The sequence below is a fragment of the Dipteris shenzhenensis genome, chromosome 18 (genome assembly GCF_047967505.1).
Source record: "Dipteris shenzhenensis isolate YYH24624 ecotype China chromosome 18, Dip_SZ_1.0, whole genome shotgun sequence".
Taxonomy (NCBI): Eukaryota; Viridiplantae; Streptophyta; class Polypodiopsida; order Gleicheniales; family Dipteridaceae; genus Dipteris; species Dipteris shenzhenensis.
The window spans coordinates 1,971,463-1,996,675 of record NC_141613.1 but is presented as its reverse complement, the minus strand read 5'-3'; the positions used below and the strand labels follow the sequence as shown (position 1 = coordinate 1,996,675).

The 25,213-nt window shown below is 45.8% G+C and overlaps 1 protein-coding gene across 6 annotated transcripts in view; it reads right to left on the bottom strand.

Annotated features, from left to right (window-relative positions):
- Window positions 1–25,213, bottom strand: part of LOC147890693 (uncharacterized) — a 74,821-nt gene that overhangs the window by 16,107 nt on the left and 33,501 nt on the right. For all 6 annotated transcript variants that reach the window (XM_087389340.1, XM_087389342.1, XM_087389341.1 and 3 more), the window contains one exon: window positions 12,284–12,464. In XM_087389340.1, the coding sequence (XP_087245466.1) occupies window positions 12,284–12,464 (181 nt within the window). The remainder of the gene's footprint in view (window positions 1–12,283; window positions 12,465–25,213) is intronic.

The following is a 25,213-nucleotide window of genomic DNA, read 5'->3' as shown; positions in this document are numbered from 1 at the left end:
AGCGGTTTAGATGGCACCTCAGATGTTGTAGAGCCAGGGTGGCTTGGGAGACCCTCATTCTCCCCACAGGAGAAGGGGGTCTCAATATTATTGACCCAAGCTTGCAGTGTATGGCCTTGCTCTGCAAGTTTGTAGTACGTGGATTGATGCCTGGACAGGAGCCTTGGAAGGATTTTTTCTCAAGCAGCATTCAGTCTTGCACCCCTTCTCATGGGGGAGATTGGTTGGACAGCGGCATATGGATCTTTACTTCAGCCAATCTCAAATCCCCCCTTCCCCTCTCATGGCTGCTATTCTGAAAGCTTGGGGTTGCTTCAGAAACACACTTCGCAGAGTTCCACCCACTTCTCGTGAAGAGATTCAAAGGCAGCCAGTCGTGGAATGACTCGATTTTGGATCATCATGGCAGGCCACTCGGAGTGTCACATTGTATGCAGTGGTCTAGATGGGAGGGGACCTGCCTCTACTGTAGGCGCTTGGCAGGCCTTTATGAGACTTCCAGAGGATCAGAGACTTTTAGCAGTTGGCCACCTCAGAGGAAGTGCACTCAGGATACAACAGATACAGGTAGCCATTCCGCCAGAGTGGATTGACACAGATGACATGCCGCTTACAGAGTTCACTTAGTGGGGAGTTCTCAGGGACGGGCATTCCGTTACAGGTCATTGCACTGCAGGATGCACATGAGAATACCCTTGTCTTTGATGTTTAGTCGGGAGGCAGACTTATCGGATCTTCTTATGATATTCTTTTGGAGGTTGCATTTCAGCCTGTCAAGATTGCAGGATTCATGGAGTGGGACAGGGATTCACAGTGGTACCTTGACCCTGATCCTATTCTCCTTGCACTAGGGTCTTGGAGACTCTCGCTGTATGGTGGTTCCCCTATTAGGTTCTTGCAGTGGGACCCAGGGGAGTAGGAATGGATTGATGAGGGGCACCAAGAGAAGAGCTTTCCTTCTTTCGCTATACAGTTAGAAATGCCCGGAGATTCAGCTTAGTAGTAGAGGTTGGAGGCCCTCCAGAGCGCCACATTGGGATAGCTTTCAGATTTCTGCAACTGTGCGGAAGAACTTTTGGCGTAGGCTCTGGAAATCCCTCAGGAATAGAAAGATCACTCTTTTCTTTTGGCTTTCTATTCATGAAGGGAGTGCAGTGAACCTGTGGAGATCCAGGTTCGGGGCTGACCCTACTTGTCCTCGTTGTCACATGGCACTTGAGTCAGTACAACATTGCCTTTGGGAGTGCAAACAGGTGAGGATGATCTAGAAAGGTGTTGCTAGGATTTTCAGCATCTTTCATATAGCACCTTTCTATATGACCTGGGGTTCAGTGGCTTAATTATCTCTCACTGGCCCACAGGTGCTTTCGAGGGACATGATCTAGATCCAACTTTCATTGTACGGCGACACTAAGTGGAATCTTGTTCCCTCCAGGTTATTCCCCTCACTCCTTTCAAAGCTGCTCATGCCTCAATAGACGCGTCTTGGGAGATTTTGGCTAGCATTGCAGCTTGGCATATTTGGAGAGCCAGGTGTACAGAGGCGATAGAGGGTATCCACGTTCACCCTTCCCAGACTATGGAAAGTATTTGGACTGACACAATACACACTCTGATGGCCATTCGGGCGAGCATGCAGGGATCCTCCAGAGCAGCCACTGCCAGGAGAGTTACTTTTTTTAGAGTTTGGAGGGGATCTCCTTTCTTCTCTGAGTTTCCTTTAGGGTTGAGATGGCATTTTCAGCCTCCACCTTGGTTCTTTATTAGCTCACTTTGAGCTGTTTTTTCCTCGTGCATTGTATGATGTACTTCCGCATTTGAGCTTGCTCTCGCGGTTTTCATTCATACTTAATGAAAGTAATTTTCTTGAAAAAAAAGACCAATTGGCAATGTCTTGAACTACCGAGGAGTAGTCTTCTTGCCCTGATCCAATGGGAAAATCAGACGGAGACCACTTACTTCTACGGGATTTGGGGACTTTGCTCTTCTTTGCAAGGGGACTTGCCATTTCAACATCTGGAGTCTCTGAAAAGGATACCTTCTTCCTTGGTCGGTCGGGTCCTCGGCTGGAAGAATGTCCTGCATCTTCTCTACTTCTCTTTCCAAGATCAAGGACTTCCACATCGGACTCTCCTGCATCAGATTCACCTAGTAGGTTTACAAGCAGACCGTTTGGACATTCGGTGCGGTAGTCACCCTTCTAATGACAAACAAAGCACACAATGTTGGCACGTTCCCTTGGAACACGGTTGGCTTGCTTCCTGATTCCCACCATCTCAAGTTGTAAGTCATTAAGTGCTTTGGCGAGATCATTGACATCAGGTTCTTCTATTGGCGGGACAGAAGGTGTAGGAAGGAGGGGAGCTTGTGGACGAGGTTGGAGAAACCCCCTAGGTGGAAGGTGAGGATATGCCCTTGGTGGGGAAGGCACATACATCCCAGGAGGAGGCTGTGGATACATTCCTGGTGAAAGAGGCTGAGGAAATGTCCCTGGCGGATGCTGTGAGGCTCTAGAGGGTTGGGGTGGAGCAAAATCTTTCCTGGAAGCAGGGTCCGCGACTGAACTTTATCGAACTTGTGAGTGATCTCTTGTGCCCACTCCATGGTATCCGGATCATTCCACTTAAGCTTGAGACGAAAACCGTCTTCAGCCTCGGCAATCAAGTAACTCAGCACATGTTGAGTCATCCCGGTTTGGAATCCAGCATTGTCTTCTTGCGTGGCAATCAAGCGATCAAGAAGGATGGCCACTCGGTCCACATACCAACATGCCGTTTCTCCTTCTAACTCCTTCAAATTTGTCACCTACAAGTGCACATTTTCTTGCTCTTCATCCTTGCCGAAATATTTGATCATTGCTGCAATCAGCCTTGGCCAACTCTGGCGGACTGCCTCTATCTACTTCTCATACCATACCTGAGCCAATCCTTCCAAGAATGTGGATAATACCAACAACCAACGATCTTCTGTTAAGAAATTAAGGGACACACATCGGCGTTTGAATGCAACTATGTATTCTTTTGGGTTCTCGCCCATCCGGCCACAGAACACTGAGATGTCTGCCATTGAGGAAAACAGAAAGAAAAGAAAATTGTGGGGAGGTGGAGAGGGAAGAAAAACTATTGGCTAGCTACTAACAATTGAGAGTGGTATATTGAAATAAAATTCAGGAGATGAAACTTCTAGAAAACATATATAAGCCAAAAATGGAGATTCACGAAATGAGCGGAATAATGCAGTTCGAGAAGAATCAACAGCAAAGAAAAAATCATAAATAACCTTCATGGTTGGGCCATTATTATGGGAGATTAAAGGCTCGACGCCGCATCAAGTTGTTCATGAGAGCAAAGAGGAGGGCCATTATCATGGCAAGAAGATGCAAGGCCTGCACATCACCTCAGCTTCCTCTAACTCTTGCAATCTCCAAGAGATTTCTTCTAGCGGCATGCGGTCTGGCATTGCAACTTCTTCTTTTGGGCAAGTCGATGGATTACTTTCTGAATTATAGCCTTATCCCGGAGGACCTGAATGATGTAGTTGGAACACTTTGTTTGGCGGTGGCCACATTCCCCACAATAATAACAATATATGACTCGCATGCAGGCAGTTTGCCTCCATGGGGTAGGTCCAAAATTACCTTGAATTTTGTGGGCACGAAACTCCTTTGGAAATGGTAGCTCCTTGGAACTCATAACGGCTCGAGCAAGTGTATCAGCCACACTATTCTCGGACCTTGGGATGTGATGTAATTGGATCTCTTGGAATTCTTGGCAAAGTTGCGTGGCGTGCTGATGATGTGGGGCCAAGGACCCGCTTTGTACCTTCCAATCACCAACTGACTTGTCGGCACAACAGCTGAGAATCCCCCCACACTTCGAGTTGGGTGATTTGATGGTCCTTAGCTTTCTACAAACTGAAGATAAGGGCCGAATATTCAACTTCATTACATGTGTTGGCGGCCATAGGACTACTATATCAGAATTCCCCACCGTCGGGAGAAAGTAAAGATACTCTAGCTCTGGTTGCTTTTGTTGTGGGCTTGTAGGCAGCATCAAAGTGCATCACCCATGCTGACATCATATAAGGACCAAAACACGGACATCCCAAGTCTCTCGGTAATCAAGAATGGGAAGTATTAGGGGATGAGGGGAAGCCAACACTTTGGCGAGGCGTGCAGGACCAAACAAGCTTACAATCCTTTGCTGATCGGCACCCTCCATCCATCATTGTCACCTAGGAGGAAGCGACCCAAATGCACCAAGTAGTAATCAGATATCACTAGTTTGTGAACTGGGATTAAACAACAGATTCTTAAGATGAATCCCCAATCCTCAGGGAGTTCCTACCCGTCGACAGACCTTTACCTTACTTCCCGTACCACCTCTGAAGATGCCAGAACCTTGATTGTTGTGCAACTTGGAGAATTAAAATCAAAACCTTGCCAATGGATGTTAAGAATTTCAATTTCTTTTACATCCCATGATAAGAGCTCCCACCCGTCGTCTAAATCAGCAAGTTGGTGGATCACGTGGCACTGCAAGTCAACTAGGAGTTCTAGGAATACATCTCTCCAAGTACTTACAGCTGCCGGTCTTAGACTTCGGAGAAAGTCTTCGAAATTTACAAACTCAATCATACAAGCTAATCTAAAAATTTGTTTTAACTTTGGACAAGTCTGAGTGGCTGAAAAGGTCGGCCAAAGAACCACAATCATAATACACAACAACTGGAAGATCCTCTGCTGCTGCTGTGGTCAATCTTTGCAAGGTCAGGGATGGTGGCTTGAATACAATTTAGAGCTTGATTTATGATGTAACAAACCAAAGCTACGGCTGTAGCAATTGATGAGCACTATACTGAAGAGGGGTGGGCCCAAATTGTCGATTTCTTTCCTATTTCTGATGTAGGCAGGAAGCCAGAAGTATAGCAATGATTTCAAGAGTACATGGTAGTAAGAAGTACCTCTAGAGCTCCTCATTGGGATACTTTTCAGATTTCTACAGAGATGCAGAAAAACTTTTGGAGGAGACTTTGGAAATCCCTCAAGAATAGGAAAATCATGTTATTCATCTGGCTTACTATTCATGGAGAGATTGCAGTGAACTTGTGGAGATCCAGGTTCAAGGCTGACCCTACATGTCCTCGATGCCACTTAGCGGTTGAGTAAGTGCAGCACTGCCTTTGGGAGTGCACTCAGGCGAGGATGATTTAGAAGGGTGTTGCTAGGATACTTTGCATTTTTCATAGAGCACCCTTCTTCATGACATGGGGATCAGTTGCTTAGTTGTCACTCACTGGTTCATAGGCTTTCTTTGAGGGACATGACACGGACACAGCTTTCTTTGTTCGACGACACCTTGTGCTCCGAAATGTTCTGTTTACTCCATTCACAGCTCCCCACGCTTCTGTAGACACATCTTGGGAGATTCTGGCTAGTATTACAGCATGGCATATTTGGAGAGCCGGATGTATAGAGGCTTTGGAGGACTCCCAGATTCACCCTTCTCAAACTATGGCTAGTATCTGGGTAGATACTATACACACTTTGATGGCCATTTGGGCGAACATATAAGGAACCTCCAGGACTGCTACTGCTAGGAGGGTTGCTTTTCTCAGAGTCTAGAAGGGTTCTCCTTTCTTCTCTGACTCTCCTTCAGGGATGAGGTGGCATTTTCAGCCGCCACTTGGGATTTTTGTTTGCTCATTCTGAGCTGTTTTTTCTCATGCTTGACATGATGTACTCCCACACTTGAGCTTGCTCTGCGGTTTTTATTCATACTTAATGAAGCACTTTTCTTGAAAAACAAAAAAAGAAGATATACAACCATCAACTCCCCTAAGGGTGTGCACCTCTTGTAGAAGTCAAAAACCACAATACAAGCTGTATTCAACAAAATTGAGAGATAATTCCTTCCAACAAGCAAAATGGTTGAAGTAGTAAGGCAACCAGTGGTTGAACCTTCCAAATTTCCAAGCTGAGAATGCGCTTCCACGAGTGGTCACACAGTTGTCGTTCATTTATGTGGCTATAGAGAGCTTATTTTAGTAGATGTGGTAGAAACGTTGGGGCGTGGGCAGCAAATTAAAACATGCTATAGAAAAAAATGTTCACCTTTGCTATGGACAATTGTATGCTACTTACGGGCATTGGCTTGGATAGGAACAAGCTGAGGGTGTGATTTCAGAGAGGCTAGGGGAGTTACCAACCTTCCAAGAATCATTTTTGGAGAAACAGCATAAAGCTTGACGATTGAATCGATGCTTGGAAATGAAACGGGTCTATGGACTCCCAAAAAAATGTGTTTGGTGAAGAGTCTGCACTGAAACCCTGCCCAAGAACACAAGCTGCTCCCAATTCAATTCTGACGATTGAATTGATGCTGGGCAGCGAAAGGGGTCTTTGAAGATATTCCAGTCTCTCAAAAATCATTTTTTTTGGTGAAGAATCTGTTGTTGAACGTGCGCAGGAATTCAAAGCTTCCTCCAAATTCCATCTTGACGTCTGAATTGGTGAAAGTAGTCTCTCGAGACCTCTGGTCTTCAAAGAATCAGTTTTGCTGGAAAAAAAAATATGCTGGAACTTTGCAGAGACTTTTGCTATTGTTCTCTGTTCTTCTAAGGTCAGAATTCTTCAGCTGCGGCTCTTCAACGTTCTCTACTTGCTTCTCTGCAAATAATTCAACAATTCATGGTTTTTTTATGCATTTCGATGCTGCTGGCTGCATTGTAGCAAGGTCAGGGGAATGGAATGTTGAAGGCAATGAGGGGAGTGAGGGAGGAGAGGCCGTGATTGAGGGAGGTCAGGAAAGCTGAGGGCTTAGGTGAGAATGAAGAGAAGAGTGAATTGGAGAGAGTGAGCGACGAAGAGGATCATGGGTAAGGGAGAGGGGATGAAAAGGGCAATAGAGAGGAGTGTGATTACGAGGGAGAAAGGGGAGAGAAAGCATGGGGAGTGAGAGGAAAGAAAGGAGCACTGGGCGAGAGAGAAAGAGATTGTGGTGATGAGGGCTAGTTCATGAGAGAGGGAGAATTTGAGAGCGCAAAGTGAAGGGACAATTTTGAGAAAAGAAAACGAGGGCGGGAAACAAAGACAATGAGGGGGGTGGGATCAAGCGGAGGAGCATACTAAATGAATATAGACATAGGGCTTTTATAAAAGATCATTAAGAAGGGGTGCTCTTCTTTTCAAATGGATGGAAAGACTCATGGGGGGGGGGAAAAAACACGGTAAAAGTGAATGGAAAGTAAAGGAATGGCGAAATTAATTGCTCCAAATCCATTGTCATTGCCGTGGAGATTCGTATCCCAGCAGCCATACCATTTTTGTTGCAAAAATTTGCGCCCCATCATTCAACACTCATCAAAGGCCTTCAACGCCCATCAATGGGAGAGGGAGAGAAGAAGAGGGATGAAGCGGCAACATGGGAGGACTAAAATGGAAAGAGGAGAAGAGGATGTGGGAGTGGCAACATGAGTAGAGGTAAAATAGGAACGACAAGAAGGGGGGAAAAGGGGAAGGGTATGAACATCAATAAGAGGTGAGTGTGGAGAACAAAGGAGGAGGAGGCGTGATGGTATTGACAAAAGGGGAGAGACTCATGGAAAATATGGGGATATATTAGAGCATGATGGCTATACAAGAATGAGCATGTCGCATCAAGCAACAACCCCCTTTTTTTATAACCAAGAGGAGGGGGATCTCCCCATAAATGCATCCTCCCAAATGCATGGTGTGGGTGGAGACCTTCTCCCATGTGGGCTTGGTGGTGCGCATCCTCAATAGCATGCGACAATTTCTTCCCCTCAAAATCAAACCTTCTTATCCTTAGTCTAAGAGGCCTCATGGCTCTATCTCAATATTACATTGCCTAGGAGGACCATTGGAGGGTTGGCACATGGATGCTTTGCCACATCATCCTACTTTTCCTTATAGAAATATTATTTCTTGGACTATGCATCACCACACCACATGGGACTAGCCAACATGGATGAGAAAGTCTAAGATGCCCTGCCATGATGGAGTTGCTCGGTGAGCTCCCCCCTTCCACCCATGGCGGCTTGTAGGCCGCCCGCTGCTGCTCCTGGTTGCTCCGCCCTCCCTCCTTGCCTCGCCGCCCTTCCTCCTTGCCTCCGCTCCGCCTGCTTCCCCGCTCCGCCTCCACCTCCCGCCCTGCCTTCTCCCGCTGCCCCCCTCCATCTCCTCCTCCCAGAGTTTCTTCCTCCCCTCTTATGACTGCTATGCTGAAAGCTTGGGGCAGCTTCAAGAGTACTCATTCGAGAGTTCCACCTTCCTCTCAAGAAGAGATTGACAGGCAGCCTGTCAAATGAAATGAAAGTATACTGGATGATCGTGGAAAATCACTTGGTGCTTTATCATTATATGCAATGATCTAGATGGGATAGAGGTCCCACTTCCTCTGTGGGCTCTTGGAAGGATTTCAAAAATCTTCTAGATGATTATAAACTCAGTTAGTAAGTCACCTCGGAGAAATCGCAAGGAGAATTCAAGAGATTGATGGAGCAATATCCTTGGATTGGTCTGATACACATGACATGCATCCCCATTTCTCTACTTAGCTTGGGGCTTTTATGAGGTCAGGTATGCAACTACAGGTCATAGGACTACGACAAGGTTCAGATGGGAATGACTTGGTTTATTATGTTCACTTTGGGGCAGGCAGGTTATCCAAGTCTAGAGATGAGGATATCCTTGTGGACGTTGCTTTTGAGCCTGTGAGGGTTTTGAGTTGTGTGGAGGAGTGTTTCTTGGCTTCAGGATGGTATCTAGATCCTAACCCGGATCATGTTCCCTTGGGTTCATGGAGGATTTGGCTCTATGAAGTGTCCCCATGAAGTATTTGTAGTGCGAAGTGGGAGTCGGTTCCGAGAGAAGAGCCTCCCCTTCTTTCGCTACACGGTCAGTAATTCCAAGAAATTTTAGCTCAGCCTTAGAGGCTTGAAACCCACTAGAGCTCCTCAAAGGGAGAATTTTCATATTTTTGCTAACCTCCATAAATCCTTTTGGAAGGGACTCTAGAAATCCCTCAAGAGTAGAAAAATTCATCTTTTCTTTCTTCTTGTTGTGGTGCCCATGACATCTATTGCAAAGATTTCTACACCACATTCAAGGCTCTTCAAGAGGAACAGCCATCACGATGAATTCAAGATCTGCATCCTCCCAACAAGTATGTATGCCAAATTATACTTAAAGAACACCATGCAGCTATTGGGATTATCTGGGTCACCTCCCCCTTGTGAGCCCCAAAATGAGAAGGATAAGGGGGCGGTGTAGCAGCAGGGTTTTAGAGATGCCACATGGGGCAGATCAGAATGGCATGCTGCGCTGCCACATGGACAGCATGCAGGCTGCCATGTGGGCACAATGGACAGCAAGGAAAGATGTCGAGACAGCAGCAGCCTGGAGCGAAGAAGACTTTACAAGGACAGCCAAACTGGGCTGTCAAGACCAAGTCAAAAGGTTGCAGACAGACCTGCAGACTTGCGCAGGTTCCAAGAGCAAATAGACCAGGAAAACAGGTCCTGTAGGCAGGACACTTGCAGCCGACAGATGCAGGCTGTACGGCTGCCAGACGTCAAGGTATGGAGAAGCTGTGTCTACAGATCTGGGATGTGCCGGCATCAAGGTCTGGAGGAGCTGTGTCTGCAGATCTGAGATGGGCCAACATGTAGACTGGTCGGGCAGTTCCACAGGGCTTCCGAGCCCTATACAAAGGGCCCCAGGGGTGCATTACTTATTCAGTAGTCAGGGTCTCTGGTGACTTAGTTTCAGCTACGGCCCAGCAACAGCTGAGGAGGAGCGAGTCCAGAGCCCCGGCGAGCTTGATTAGTAGGGGGGCCTGTGGTTGTCCCTACTCCCCCCTGCCCCCCTCCCCCTCCAGATCCCGTTCCCTCTCCACTCCCCCCCCTCCCTCTTGGATTCCCCCCGCCCCCTCCCCCCCCCCTCCCCCCTCCTACTATGGTCACTCTCACCACCCGCACCCCTCCCTCCCTTCCCCCTCCCCCTTCGCCCCCCTCTCCACCTCCTCAGCAGGTTCTTCATCCTCCCACCCCTCCCCTACTTCGACACCCCTGCCAACACGCAAGGGTAAGACGGCGTCCCCTTCCGCTTCCTCAGCATCCGGTCTAGTCGGGGAGGGAGCCAGAGGGAAGGGGTTCATCCTCCCAGTCAGCAATTCCCAATCTCCAGCCTGGGCATCCCTTACCACGGGACTTCTGGAGATTGGGACCCTAGAATTATCTGGAGATTTTGGACTCTTACCCTCTACCCCTAGAGGTAACACTTGTGGTCTTGCCCTGGAAATCCATCAGCGTAGTGGACTCCCAGACACACCCAGTTTGGAGATTCTAGTTCACATTCATAGGGTTGGAGAAGTGGTCCCCAGTGGTGTTTGATGCTATTATGGGAGATCTGATTTCACACATGATGGACAAGTGGATGGGGCCATAGGGACTGGACCTTTGGCACGCCCATGGTGCAGAGGTGAATTTTCAGCTGGGCTTCACATGAGAGAAGTTGGCCTGTAGGAGTTTTTTACATTTTTACTCTGTGAGGGATTAGCTGGTTGCATAGTCCCCCCACCTCGCTTTTAGCCCCAGTACTAGAGATCCCCTAGACAGTGAGTTGGGTTTCTCTGGAACAGGCCGGTTTTTCTTTCAGCCTTTTCCCGGTTTTTTCCATACTCAGCACCTTTGGGGCTGCTGTCTTGTATGAAGTCTTTCAAAAAAAAAAAAAAAAAACTTTGTCTCTAGGACTCATGGGTGTGTCTCATCTTTAATTGTAAGCATTATATAGTCTGTTCAAAGTTGGGAGGTGCCATTTGACTTTCAACATCAAGAGAGACCTTTATAATATATGCGGGTTGGGCATTCATATTCATCCTTTATCAAAAGACTGGCTTGATTGTCTCAACGTTGAGTAACGTATCGCACATTCTCACCCCTCCTTAGGATGAACCACCCTTGACTGCGGACCATATGTTAAGGGAAATTATTTCAGGCTTTGCCTCCTTAAACTAGAGTGCAATATATTGTAGACTTTTGTTTAGAGGGATGAAATTCAGTTTTTGCAGATTTCATTAGAAGAGACTATACCCTTCACCAGCAGTGGTATTAAAATCCAGAAGTTCCAATCTGTGTCGGGGAAAACGGTGCACATCAGCAATCACATTAAAAAGCTACTGGCACTGCAAACAGGGACTGAATCACCAGGACCTTTCTCATGGAAATAAAATTTCAGTAATCACACAAGCTACTGACCCCTGGAAACAAGGCACCAGATCTTTCTGAAACAGCAAAAATAGAAGTAATTTGCCATTGAGGTTTGTCATTGCACAATTTTGAAAACCAAAAGCATCTTGTAAACTATCAGCTTGTATAGCCCAGTTTGTTGTGGATTGCTAGTTTACAATAGCAAAAATTATGGCCTTCAATCAAGCATCAAGACAGATGAAGCATTTCATTAAAGTGCAGCTGTAATGATGCAGTTCGGAAAATGCCCTATAAGAAAGACAAATCCTTTTGGTATCATTCCCAGCCTAGTTACTATCAAATATGCTTCATTGGTTTATCAAACGTTTGGAAAAGTTTGAAAAAAATGGCATTTGGAAACTCCTATCAAACACTTCTTTGCCTGCATGCGTTTGAAAATAGTATAGATTTGGTTGTTTCAAGTTTTTGGATGCTAGCTAGTAGCTATTTAGTAACTAGTTAGTAGTCTTTAGCCTTGACATTGATGTTTGGGGAAACAATCATTTCAAGATTCATATTTTGCAGCTTGCAAGTTCTAGCTTGTAAGCTGTTTTGTGTTTGAGAGTCAAAACTCAGAATGTGACTGGTCTGGTAGTGGTGACTGGTTTCTTGTTAAAAGTCTGAATTTTAATGAAATTTGTAGCGCTGTACACTATTATTTGTAATGATTGCATGTCAAAATATGCAGTATAGCATATTTTTCCTGTTTTTTATTGAAATTATGATATAAAAATAACCCATGTTTGGAAACTCCACCTCAGTTTTCAAACTTTTCAAACGTTTGAAACCTCCAAACGTTTGATTGTAACTATGATTCCCAGACGTTGCAAGAAACTGCTGCTGGATCATTGAAGAAATTATTACAGACTTAGAAACCATGTTGCAAAAGTTGTCCAGCATGCCATAAAGGTCCAGACTAGCAGCATAATAACAGTTTGAGTACCCACGTAGACAAAGAAGAATTGAAGAAATACAATTATGACAAAAATAACCATGGAATAGACATGTCACATACATGTTGTCTTCTCTTCAACACAGCACCAGTCCCCCTTGGTAATCCCACTTCCATCCTCCAACTCGGTCACAGCACAAACATCTGCATGCCAAGGTCGACGACCTGGATCTTGCTCCACCAAAGAGTCAACATGCATAACCTCGTCTTCAGTGGCTGGCAAAACAGTTCCATCTTCTCCAACCTGAAGTAATAAAATCACATGCACAACAAAGAATTGGTTAAAGACCTATGGACAGTCAAAGATTTTGTACTCTGAAAGATATCAAATGCAGGAACTGACAGTCCCAAGGTCAACTGACTGGGCAATTCAATTTCTTTGACAAGGATGTTAACTCTTCATATGGTTGTCTGGCTATCTTTTCAATCAAAGTGACATCTAGTACTGTATCCAATGCTCATTTAGAATATATATATAAAATTCTACGTGCGGCTAATCCTGCAAAGATGACATTCTACTTAAGATTATCAACAAATAGACGGAAAACCAGACCACATAGACAGCCTTTTGATGCTACACTTTTCTAGAGACACGCACAGATGCGGTCCATCTGGGACTAACTTCACAGATATGGTAACCCTCCAACTTTCTGGCCCGGTTGATATCTTTCAAGGGATTTTTCAACCTTAATTTGGACCTCACAAAATGAAAAAAAATACTGTCGGCAAAATCAGACAAAGCTCAAAGACAGCCAAGGTTGGACTCTAGACAGGTCCAACATTCATGCCATCCCATAGGTCACCTTTAGTTATGGTAACAAAAGAGATGTTTTCTCAAAAAAGTCCCAATAGCCAAAACGCCCGTTCATGAACTTGTTAGTACATGAGTTTGTATATCTTACAAGCAGTGAGTGAACAGGAAGCGAGTTTCAAAAAATTTTGGGACCACTAAGACTCAAGGAGGGCTCTAGATAGTGACAATAAATAAAAATACTGGGTTTTTACAAGTCTGGTAATTGGAATGAGTACAATATAAATCCCTTAGCAAGGATCCATTGGAGGGAAAGGCTGGTGCCAGCAGCCACGGTAATTGCAGCTCCAATAGCATGTATTTGAGTTGTTGCAGTTAAAAATCTTGTAGTTGGATCCCCGGGTGGGGTCAATGGGCCGCCTCTTTTGGTGTGTACTGGTCGCTCCACTGTTGGGGACACACTCCTGGACTTAATTGGCTAGGATGTGGATTCAGCGATATTACTTTTAAAAATTGAAGTGCTCCAAGCAAGCCTATGCTCTGACACCTTGTCACATCAATCACATAAGCATGCAAGATGAAATTGAGTCCCAATTGCCTAGTTGCTCCAGCTGCATGTGATTTTAGAGAGCTCACATCCAAAATGTACACATATATGTGCATATGTGCATATGCATGTGCATGTGCGTGTGCATGTGCGTGTGCGTGTAGGAGATGTAGGTACAGATGCACAACTACATAGATGCATTCATGCATATTATATGTACATGTGATGTATGTCTGTATGTATGCATGCATGTACGTATGTATGTATGTATTTAAGTATGTATGTGCATGTGCATATATATATATATATATATGTAGTGTGGTGGGGGATGGTATATATATATACCCACCACACTACATAGACCACGACATCGTCTACATACACCAACTCCATGAAATCCACTACGACAATAGTTTTATTCCTGAGTACGTCACCCGTCTTTGTACCCTACTCACAGATCTCAAGGGCATTCCATCCCTGGAAGATCACTAGGCCACCCTCCACACTTTCCCACACATTACATGTTCAACTCGCCCACCACCTATTGGCTCAGTTCACCTACAATAGCTGGTATGATGGATGACTATAAGGCATTACACCGCCAACTCACATTTGAAACTAAGCATCATCTTTCGAGTGAGACAAAGACAAGATGCAAGTATCGCGCCGTCTTTGAATGAAGCAAGCATTTGTTCATGAGAACGATGAGTTACTAAACATCCTATTTAGTAGCAACTCCAATGAATTCTGGTGGAAGTTTCTTGAGTGACGAGCCCCTTCTCCTCTCAGCGACACCAATCTTTGGCACTCCTATGCATGCACACTATATGAAATTCCTCACCAACCGTCACCTCACCTCTCACGCCTACCTTGCCCTACCTCGTGCAATGTTCACCACTAGCGATATCAGACACGCAACTCCAAAGTTACATAATGACCGACCCAAAGATCATGAGGAGCTATGTACTGAATATGGACAAAGTATCCTGGCCCGATCTTGGTTAAGCTTTCTAATGAAGAAGGCTACACTAATTTTCCCACACCGGAACTCTTAACACCATCTTGCCTATTCACAAGGATCCCATGAGCCCAGAAAACTACAAGACCATCATGATTGGCATGTTATGTCCAAGATCTATGCCTCGGTCCTCGATACATAGGTTAAGTAGTTTGCAAAGTGCCAAGGACTCAAAACTGCTAGACAAGAAGGCTTATGTATTGAGCATGCAACTCTAGATCACATCCTTACACACTGAGGTGTCATTGAGGAGGCAAGATCACGAGACTCGAGGCTTATAATATATTGCTTTGTGAATTTTTGCAAGGCTTTGACATAGTGCCGAGGGCCTATCTTATCAAACACCTAGAGGATTTGGGGCACTTTATGATAGTGTTTCAGGCAGAGTTTAGATGGCTAGAGGATAGACAGAGGAGATCAAGAGTATGATCAGGGTCAAATAGGGTTGTCCATTGTCACCAACTTTGTTTAGCCTCCACATCAATAAGCTTTAAACTTTCATCAAGACACTAGGAGGGGTACGTACGCTCATCTCTCGCTAGCTACTTGGGTGAAATTCTCCTCTTTGCAAACGACGTGGTCTTACTCTCCTCTTGAACTAAGGGCCCCGACACTTGGATGTGCTTTACACCTTCTGTGAGACAGATGATATCTGAAGTTCAATCTTGGTAAAACCAAGGTTATGATCTTCAACGCTTCCAAGACAGTCACTCATAAAGAGCAGTTCACCTTCAATGGGTTTCCAATAGAGGTCGTTGCATACTATAGATACCTAGGAGTGCTTTTCTCACATACCTAGGAGTGCATACTACACATAGCTAGAAGTGCTTTTCTCCGGCCCCATCTTCATGATGAGACCAACAATGCAGAACCAACAGAGCAAAGGGTATGATGTGCTTGGCAAGCTTGCATGCCAATGCTTTCAATCTTATTTCTAGGATCCCGAGACCACGTTCCTTCTCTTTGATTCTTTGGTCTGCCCAACCGGCATGTATGGCAGCCAATGTTGGGGCTCTAATCTATTAGATGTGGATTGGGCTTGGGTGGAGGGGCTCCACATCTATTACTGGCATGGATGATCCACAGTAAGCTATCAATCTCACACGAGATCATCTTGGCTGAGTTTGGGGTCACCCCAATCACATACCTCCAACGAGTTGTGAATTTTGGTTCCATAACCTCAAGCCAACACAGGTTACCATGGCTAGCCTTATCCACTTCCATGACCTTAGCAATTGAGGGCGATCAAAGGTGTCGGTATGCCTGGACATGCAAATGGTTGGCAAGTCTTGGACTTCACACGGATAGACTGCCTCCTTTTTATATAGCCTTGAGACCCCTCTATCAGGCTCAATTATCAAAGGCAAACGAAGTCATAAGGATCTTGTACAACTATACACATATAGGAACTGGTTAGCAACTAGCAAGCTTCTTGTGAATCTTAGCTTCTACAGAGAGTACTACCTATAGAGATTAGAGGATGGCTTCATTAACCTATTTGGGCCATGCATGGATCTACCTCCCACTATCGGAAAGTTCTGTGTTTCTTTTCACCAACTACACATTGAAACCATATGAGCTGAGGGCATACCTAAGGAGGGCTCATCCTGCATGTGCTCTCTATGTGATCTATAGGAGGTTGAGTCAGAGAAACACTTTGCTTTCATATGTCATGTGTCCTATGAGACCTGAGGCTGCCACCATTGTCTTTTCAGATATGGGTTCAGATCCCTATCCAACCTCTTGGTTGATCCCGATCAGAGACAAGTAGTGATGTTCCTCCGTGAGGCTGTCTTTGAGGGTGATTACTTAGTCTCTTCGGTCAAATAGCATGGACTAGCAGTCCCAAGGAGACCAAGCAGCCAAGACCTGCATCGAGAGACACGACAGACTTGCCAACGCATTGACACATAGATTCTAGGAGTCAAGGCTACTACCCCGTACTTTGTGCTCCTTTTGAAAACAGGCAGGAGGCCAATTGAGTTTGATGCATTGATCAAATTTGCAGATTTTGTGATTCACAGACTGTCGAGACAGAGGCACATGTAGCCCTATAGTGCCCCAGATATGCACATATCAGGGATGATTACCAGCAGCTACTGGTAGACACCACACAACTCTCATTAGTTCTCTCCACTGCCTCTCCGGCAACATTGGGGTCTTTGGTCACTCGTCTTTTTCGTACTGTCAAGAACTTGAAAACTCTTGACCCCTCCACATCAAAGGAGATTTTTTGTACTGAGGATTAGGTCCCATGGGTCATTTTTGGCCCCCCGAGGACAATAATTAATTCTACTTCTACTTCTACTTCTCTCTCCGCTCCTGCTCCGCCCGCCCCTCCGCTCGTGCTCGCTGCCCCTCCGCTCCTGCTCCTCTTGTTGCCCTGCCTGCAGCTCCCCGCTCTGCTGCCCTGCAGCCCCCCCTGCTTTGCAACTCCCCGCTCTGTAGCTCCCCGCTCAGCCACTCCCACTAGCCCTCCGCTCCTCCACACCTCCCTTCCGCCCCTCCGCCTAGGCTCCCCACTCCTTAGCCTAGGCTCTCCGCCTCCCTCCCTCCCTCCTCCGCCGCCTCAGCCCCTCCCTCCCTCTTTGGCTCAACCCCTCCCTCCACCGCCTCAGCCCCCCTCGCGGCAGCTCCCTCCTTCGCTGTTTTAGCTCCCCCGGATGGCTCTCCACCTCCAGTTGCCCTTCCGCCTCTGTAGCTCTCCTCTCCGCCTCTCCGCCTTGCAGCCCCGCTCTTGCACGTCCCGCCCTGAGTGTACCTCCCGCCATGGGGGGGGAGCCTGTGCTCTCGCTCCCGATCATGCACTAAGACCTGCACCAAGGGGACACAAATCATTCCAAAGAAACGAGGAAAGCCGAGAAAGAGATGGACAAAGCCAAGAAAGACGACAACAACAACCAAAAAAAGCATTCGATAGAACTGAAACTTGAGGATGTGAACATGTGCTACAACCGAAGTGGACTCGGGGTTGACAGCAAAGCAAAGGCGGGGCCCACCTTAGCCTCAGCTTCAACCTCTATCTCTACTTCGACTTCAGCCCCCGCTTCAGTCTCAGTTCCAGCCTCAACTCCCTCTATCTCTACTTCGACTTCAACCCCCGCTTCAGTCTCAGTTCCAGTCTACTCCCTCTACATCCTCACTTTTGACTTCAGCTTCCACTTCAGCACTAGTTTCAGCTACAGCCTCCACATCCCCAGCCTCTCTCACTGCTTATGACACCTACTTCGGAGGCGTCATACACTGCTCCGCAGCTTCAACCTCTCTCTCCCCTCTCTCTCTCAGTCAGCCCATGCTCCCACATCCCATTGGGACTGCCTCATCGATTCCACTTTTATCTCCGTACCTCACCCAGCTCACCCAATCACCGACCAGCTTTCAGACTCATCCCTGTACTTTCATGTCACAGCCATTACAGTTTCAGCTAGAGGCCTGACACACCAGAAGCCTGGGAGACCTTGCTCATGGAGGTACGCAGTTTCCATGAGTGCGAGATGGCGCTGACACACTTCGCACAGGAGCAGGTCCGCTTCAACCAGTAGCAGAGCCGCATCTTACAGAAGTAGACTCGGGCCACTCGGGAGCAGGCTGGTTCATTCAGGGACTCAGACAGGATATCTCGCAGCTCCGGCAGGAAGTCACAGCCATACACACAATCCCAAGGAGTACCTCGGTTGTTGAGGCACAGATTGCGAGTATGCAATCTGTTATTGAGGAGACATCCTGTAACCAGCCTTTGATCGACAAAGGGCAGTGTAACTGACTCTACTATCTCACACATCTGAAATACAGCCAACTTGAAACATTGCCATTGTCCACAAACAAAACTCAGAGCATGTAACTTCATTGCATAGCATCATTGAACCATTTAAGACAAGGGAGGCTAGAATGCCCCTACTCAAAAGCATGAAGAGTGACACCTGTTGGCCCCAACACTTGGCGCCCCTTGCGGTATTTATTCAATTACTGGTTAGCTCAAACAAAGGGACTCCCTTCAAGAGCTCACCTGCGGGTGCAACCCAGTACAAATCCAACCCGTGGCTATGCGCCAGTGACCAACTCCCAGTGCTATTCTCTTGATTCCTTTCAACAGTCATGCATAACACAAGGAGAACAACCTAACAGCATGCCAAGCAATGCATTCACATATTTCCAAGCCATTACTGAGCCCAAGGCTAGCCACTGCACCCCCAGGAAGAGAGTATCACAACCACGGCCCCAATCCTCTCCCGGGCCAACGGCAGGGCATCCAACCTTGCAGAATCTCAGTAAGAATGACAGTAGCAAAGAGTAGAAAGAGAAGATGATAAGCCAGCCAACAGAAAGAGCTTGTTTCAGCCCGAAACATCTCCAGAAGTAGGTTGAATAACAGACAGCAAGCTCTAGTAAGAGAGAGCTGCCTATGAGTGTCTTCCAACACCAGAAAAGACCAAGAAGGAGAGGGTTCAGCAAGCTGAAACAGATCCGCCATGATTGCGACCACCAGAATGGTGATTCCAGCTCACCAGCAACTCTGTTTTCAGTGCGCCTTGCACCAGGTAGGAGCAGGAAGAGAGGCGTCCGAATCAAGAAAGGAAGACTTTTGTCGTGAAGAAGGTCAAGAAAAACTCCAAAAGTGGCCCAGAATGGAGGCGTCCAAGTCTAGGAAGCATGCCAGTAGTAGAGAGCACCAAGGGGAGGAGAACTCTCACGAAGAAAGCTCGAAAAACGCCTTCAGCCAGCAAGAGGGAGGCTGCAAAAATCCACCATCTTCAGAATGAGGCTGCTTTGGAAAGGGAAGAAGACTCAAAACAGCAAGGAAGGGAGAGGAAGGGCTCTAGGGCCTTCCAGGGGTGACACCTAGGTGCCACGAGGCAAGCAGAGAGGCCACACACAGACACATGTACAAAATAGGGTGTGGGATTTAATGCCCCTAGGGTAGTCAGATGGCACACCATGACCCTAATGCTTGGGAACCAATGACCCTAGTTTGTAGGATCTCTAGGGGGTCAATTTTTAAAGAATGACCCCATTGAACCAAACCAATGACCTTAGGAATTGAAACCACTCTAATAGCACTAGGAGTTGCACTTCTTGCACATAAAATCATAGGTACCTTTTGGGCATTAACTAAGGCCCCTAACCTAGTACCCTAGGCTAAATTTAGCTAAGGCCCCTAACCTAGTACCCTAGGCTAAATTTAGTGACAATTAGCTTGGACACTTCACCATCACCATCACGTACCTATGACATACCTCCCTCTTGAAACAGCAAACTATCTTGTTTGCTGTCCCAAAATTACAGCAAATAGAAAAGGGTGTCACAATAGGCATAAACAGCCCATAATCATTAGTACAACATCACATGAAGTACCAAAAATACAATGTACATATAGCATGACTGTAGATCCATCCGTATGGCGGTGTATGAGCCAACTAGAGTGTCATGATCACTCGTCACAGAAGTCTCATGGCAAAAACACTGTCAGCATCAGTGCCTTGGGTGAAACCGTAGTGTCACCAAGCGACCTCTAGATATCCTGTGAGCCTATCTGCACTCCGGTAATGCTCGAGACCTGTGCTCTGCTGAACCGGAATGAGCCGCTACCGCAATAGGCTCGAGACCAAATGCCTCAAGGTAAAGCTGTAAAACATGTGGTGAATCTGCCAATTCACTCTCTTCCATCCAGATCGCATCGTTTGCAGGATAATTCTTGCACCTCACTCGATAGCGTTTGGCAACTCTACCATTAACCTTCCGATCCTTATGTGCCACAATCTGCTATGGAATCAAGACCTCATCTTGCTCATCAACTTCAGGTTGCTCTTCAACTGGCATATCCTGTGGAACTTCTCCATGAAAAGGCTTCAACAAGCTAACATGGAAAGCATTGTGGATGGTCCACTGCTTAGGTAACTTCAACCTGTAAGCTACCTCATTGATCTTCTCAAGAACTTGAAAGGGGCCGTAGTACCTCATATTCAGCTTGGTGTACAACTTTACCTTCCCTTTCTTGCTCCTGAGGCGCGCCTTAAGAAAATGCAGCAACACCCAATCACCTTCTGTGAAGACCAGGTTCCTGTGATGCTTATCTGCGACTCTTTTCTACTTGTCCTGGCTGCGTTGGAGGGCATACTTATAGGCTGCCCGCAAGTCCTCCACATACTCATCAGCCACAAAAATCTTCTCTTTTGTACGCAAAATAGGATGAACCTTTCTCACTCCTACTACTATTTCAAACGGTGCCTTACCCATGGAAGAGTGCACTACATTGTTGTATGCATACTCAATCAGTGGCAAATACTGTTCCCACTTTGCTTTGTGCTCAGACACATAACAACGCAGCAAATCCAAAGCTGTAGAATTTCCTCTTCTGATTGACCATCAGACTATGGATGATAAGAAGATGAAAACAGTAGTGAGGTACCCATGTCATCAAACAAACCTCTCCAGAACATGCTGGTCATCCGTGGATCTCTATCGCTCATGATAGACTCAAGAATCCCATGATACTTGAAAACATATTTCAAGAATTCCTTTGCCATCTGCTCGGCTGTAATCTTCTTCCTTATTGGAATGGTAAGCCATCTTGCTAAATCTGCAAATTATGGTCCATATGCCATCATGACTAGAAGGAGTGCCAGGGAGATCAAAAACAAAATCCATAGCGATAGTCTGCCATGGTCTATCTGGTATAGGCAAAGGCTGAAGTAAACCTTTTCAAAATGCTGCATACTTCACCTTTTGACAAGTGCTGCATGTCCTGACATAAGCCTCAACATCCTTCCATAGAGAAGGCCAATAAAAGTAGTGCTCTATTGCTTTGATTGTAGCCTCAATACCCCTACCTTGCATACAGTGAGGCATGACTTTCAGTGGGCACCTTATGCCTCAATGGCTGCGTTACACACAACTTTCCATGCATCATCATAAATCCCTCCTTAAGTGTATAATGATCATGCCGATTGCCCTCCATAAGCTGATCATAAACACGTGCAAAAGCATCATCTGTAGCATACTGCTCCTTCATGGCATCAAGCTCATTGTGATCCCCGTCACGCACACTACAACACGTGAGGGTCACCAATGCTGGTTTTTCATAACCGTGTTCGCCATCAATGATAAGAAGAAGACAAAACTTTCTAGTACTATAATACATGATGGCATAAAAATTATGGCTAGGATTTATTGCATTTGGACTAGAGTAGCACATTGTTTAAGGGTAGATAACCCTTTCTTTTGCGCATTGCAACGAGAAATAATTTTGTTAGGGTAAGGTCAAATCCATGGCTCTATATCTCGTAATGGATTGAGAGTTGGTCTGATTCTCATTCATATTATACCAAAGCATTGTATCAAATATTTTCCCATAAATACGTTTATAAATGGCCTTTTGTTTTAAAGAACCTCGTCGCATACACTAGAACATGTGTGGGTCACCAACCTTGGTTTTCAATAACCATGTTGGACATCGATGGTTGAATGAAGATGAAACTTACTACGACTCTAATATATGATGGCATAAATATTTTGGATAGGTTTTATTTCATTTCAAGTAGCGTAGCATATTAGTTTATGGTAGACAACCCTTTTTTTGCCACACTATGGACTGAAACATTTTTGCTAGGGTAAGTTGAAATCCATTGCTCCATATCTCGTAATGGACCAAGAATTGGTGTGAATCTCAATAAAATTTTACCCGTGGTTTCTTGGACATAGCTTCCGTACGTGGCCTTCTAGAAAGTGCATCAGCCACTACATTTTTCTTTCCAGCCATGTGTACAATCTGAAAATGAAAAATGGAGAGAAAGTTTGCCCATCTCATGTGCTTCTCTGACAACTTTCTCTGAGTGAGAAAGTATCGCAGCAATTGATGATCAGTTTGAACATAAAAATCAACACCTAAAAGATAGTGCTTCCACACAGTAAGAGCATGAATTACAGCTACCAACTCTTGCTCATATACATTCATGTTGTGTTCAGCATCACGGAGCAGCCTACTCTCATATGCCACCACTCTGCCTTCCTGCATAAGCACTCCACCAACACTATTGCCGCTTGCATCACATTGAAGAACAAAAGGCTTTCGCAAGTCTGGCAAAATAATAACAGGATCAGGGCATAGCTTTTCTTTCAGCTCATTGAATGCTGCAATTTCTTTCTTCCCCCAACGGAAAGGCACTGCCTTCTTCTGCAAAGAATGTAAGGGTGAAGCTATCTCAACTAAATAGCGAATGAAGCGCCTGTAGTATGAACACAAGCCAAGAAAACTACGGACTTCGTGTAGGTTCTTCAATGGACGCCAATTCTTGAATTGCCTCTATCTTGGCAAGGTCCATCCTCACTCCATCTCGTGAGATGATGTGTTTCTCTGACATGAAAAACTCACTCTTCTTTGTGTTGACCAGCAAGTTGTGTTTCCTGAATTCTGCGAATACAAGTGCCAAGTGTTGCCTATGCTCCTCTTCATCTTTGAAGTGCACAATAATGTCATTAAAGAATATACCCACAAACTTCCTGTGGTCTCTGAAAATGTGATCCATCATGGATTGAATGTAGCGTGAGCATTAGTCAAACCAAATGGCATGACAAGAAACTCATAAAGCCCAAAAGTGGTCCTGAAGGCAGTCTTATGTACATCTTCGGGCCTGATTTGTATATGATGGTAACCACTCTTCAAGACAATGCGATTGAAGATGGCTGATCCCTCTAATCGATCCAAGATGTCATCAATGCGTGGAATAGGAAATCGATTCTTGATTGAGATCTTATTCAAAGACCTGTAGTCAATACACATTCTCCAAGATCCATCCTTCTTTTGCACAAGTAGGACGGGAGAACAATATGGAGAAGAGCTTGGCTGAATCAGCCCCTTCTATAACAATTCATTCACCTGACACATGATCTCCTCCTACTGTGCCGCACTCACCCTGTACGGTAGTCGATTAGGTGGAGAACTGCTAGGAATGATATCAATGGTATGATCTTCTGGCCTCTCAGGAGGTAACTCCTCTGGGAGTTCATTTGAAAAACAATCTTGAAACTGAAATAAAAACTCAGTTTGCTGTTTTTCCAGCTTGGAACAATTAGATTCATCCTCAACTGGTTCTTTTTCTTTGACAAAAATCAAATACGCTGAAAGATGCTTTTTCATTATAGAAGAAATCGCTGAAGCGAATACAATTGGGACTGATTCCCCTTTTGAGTTTACATCTATGACTTGGGTTTTACCCCTATAAGTCAAGGTAAGCTTCTTACCATGTGTATCAATGACAGCATGCACACGGTACATCCAAGGCATCCCCAGCAAAACATCACACCCAGGGAAAGGCATCACATAGAAATCCTCATAGTCCACATATCCTTGAATGTGAATCCGTGGCTTCCCTATGATAGGAGTGACAGGGGTACTAAGCTCCGGATTAGCCATGTTGGCCTCACAAACCAATCTCCTCTGGTCGAAGACCCAACTGAGCTGCAAGTTCAGGAGTCATAAAATTTTCTTTGGCTCCTGAGTCAAAGAAGTACAAACAATGCTGATCCCGCAGCTTGCCCCATGCTCTGCACATCTCTGCCTTCTTCTCATCATGCTCACCCCCAATGATGTCAGGAATGTGGCCAGCACTTGGCTTGGGTTTCTTGCCTCTAGGGTCCTCCCTAGTGCCTTGCTTAGAGTCAGCCCGAGTTGCTGCAGGTTCTTTCCTTTCTTGTTAGGACAATCTGCTGCCCTATGACCCATCTCTTTGCAGAGAAAACACCTCCCTTCAGCAAACAACTTATTCCTCTCTTTAGGAGTGAGAGAAGAGGGCTGCTGTTTTCTCCTTTGTCCTGCCACAAACTTTGATTTAAGAGGGACTTTTCCAGCTTGCTGTGGTTTCTTTGGCTCCTCCTTGAAGTTTCTTTTGAAACCTGAGACTCTGCCCTGCATGAGTGAGTAAGTTGTGCTGGCATTCTCTATCAACTATGGCATGCTGGAAATGTGTGTCTTGGTACAATAGTCCCTCAGCTCTTTGGGAAGACCACAACATTACTTTTCAACTTGCTCTGAAATGGGGACTGTTCTGTAAGAGCTCACAGGTAGAAGTGCATCCCAAAACTTCTTGTTGTAATCTTCTAGATTCTTGCATTCCCTAGCATTCAAGTTATGCCACGAGTCATGACATCCACTTCAAAAGTAGTGGAGAGCTATGTGGCTGAGAATGCCTTCTTAAATTCAACCCATGTAGTAGGTGTTTTGAAGGAGAAGGCTAGACCACCACTGCATGGCATTACCCTTAAGGAATGTGGCTGCCTTCCTGATTTTTAAAGACTCTTTGAAGTACCCTCCAACAAAAGCCAAGTCAAATTGCTGCAAGAAAGTAAGAGCCTTCATCCTATCTGCACGTCCATTGAAGGTCTCAAACTTCACTGCTGCCCCCCATTCCTTGTAATCCTTCATCTTGAGCCTGGGCTCCAGCTGATCATAGCCAGGGGGCTGCAAATAAAGAGGCTTCTGTCCTTGGGGTCCTTCTGGAGCTTGAAGAACACTCCCCACAGCTGGGTTTGGAGGCACAGGTGGTACTGGCTGAGTGTGTGACACCATGGGACTACCTCCTTGCAGTCCAAGCTGTATCCCCACATTAGCATACAAAGAATTTGGGGCTGGCTGTGAGGTCATGGCCTGAAATATGGATCCTCCTCCAAAGTGTGTAGGCTGAA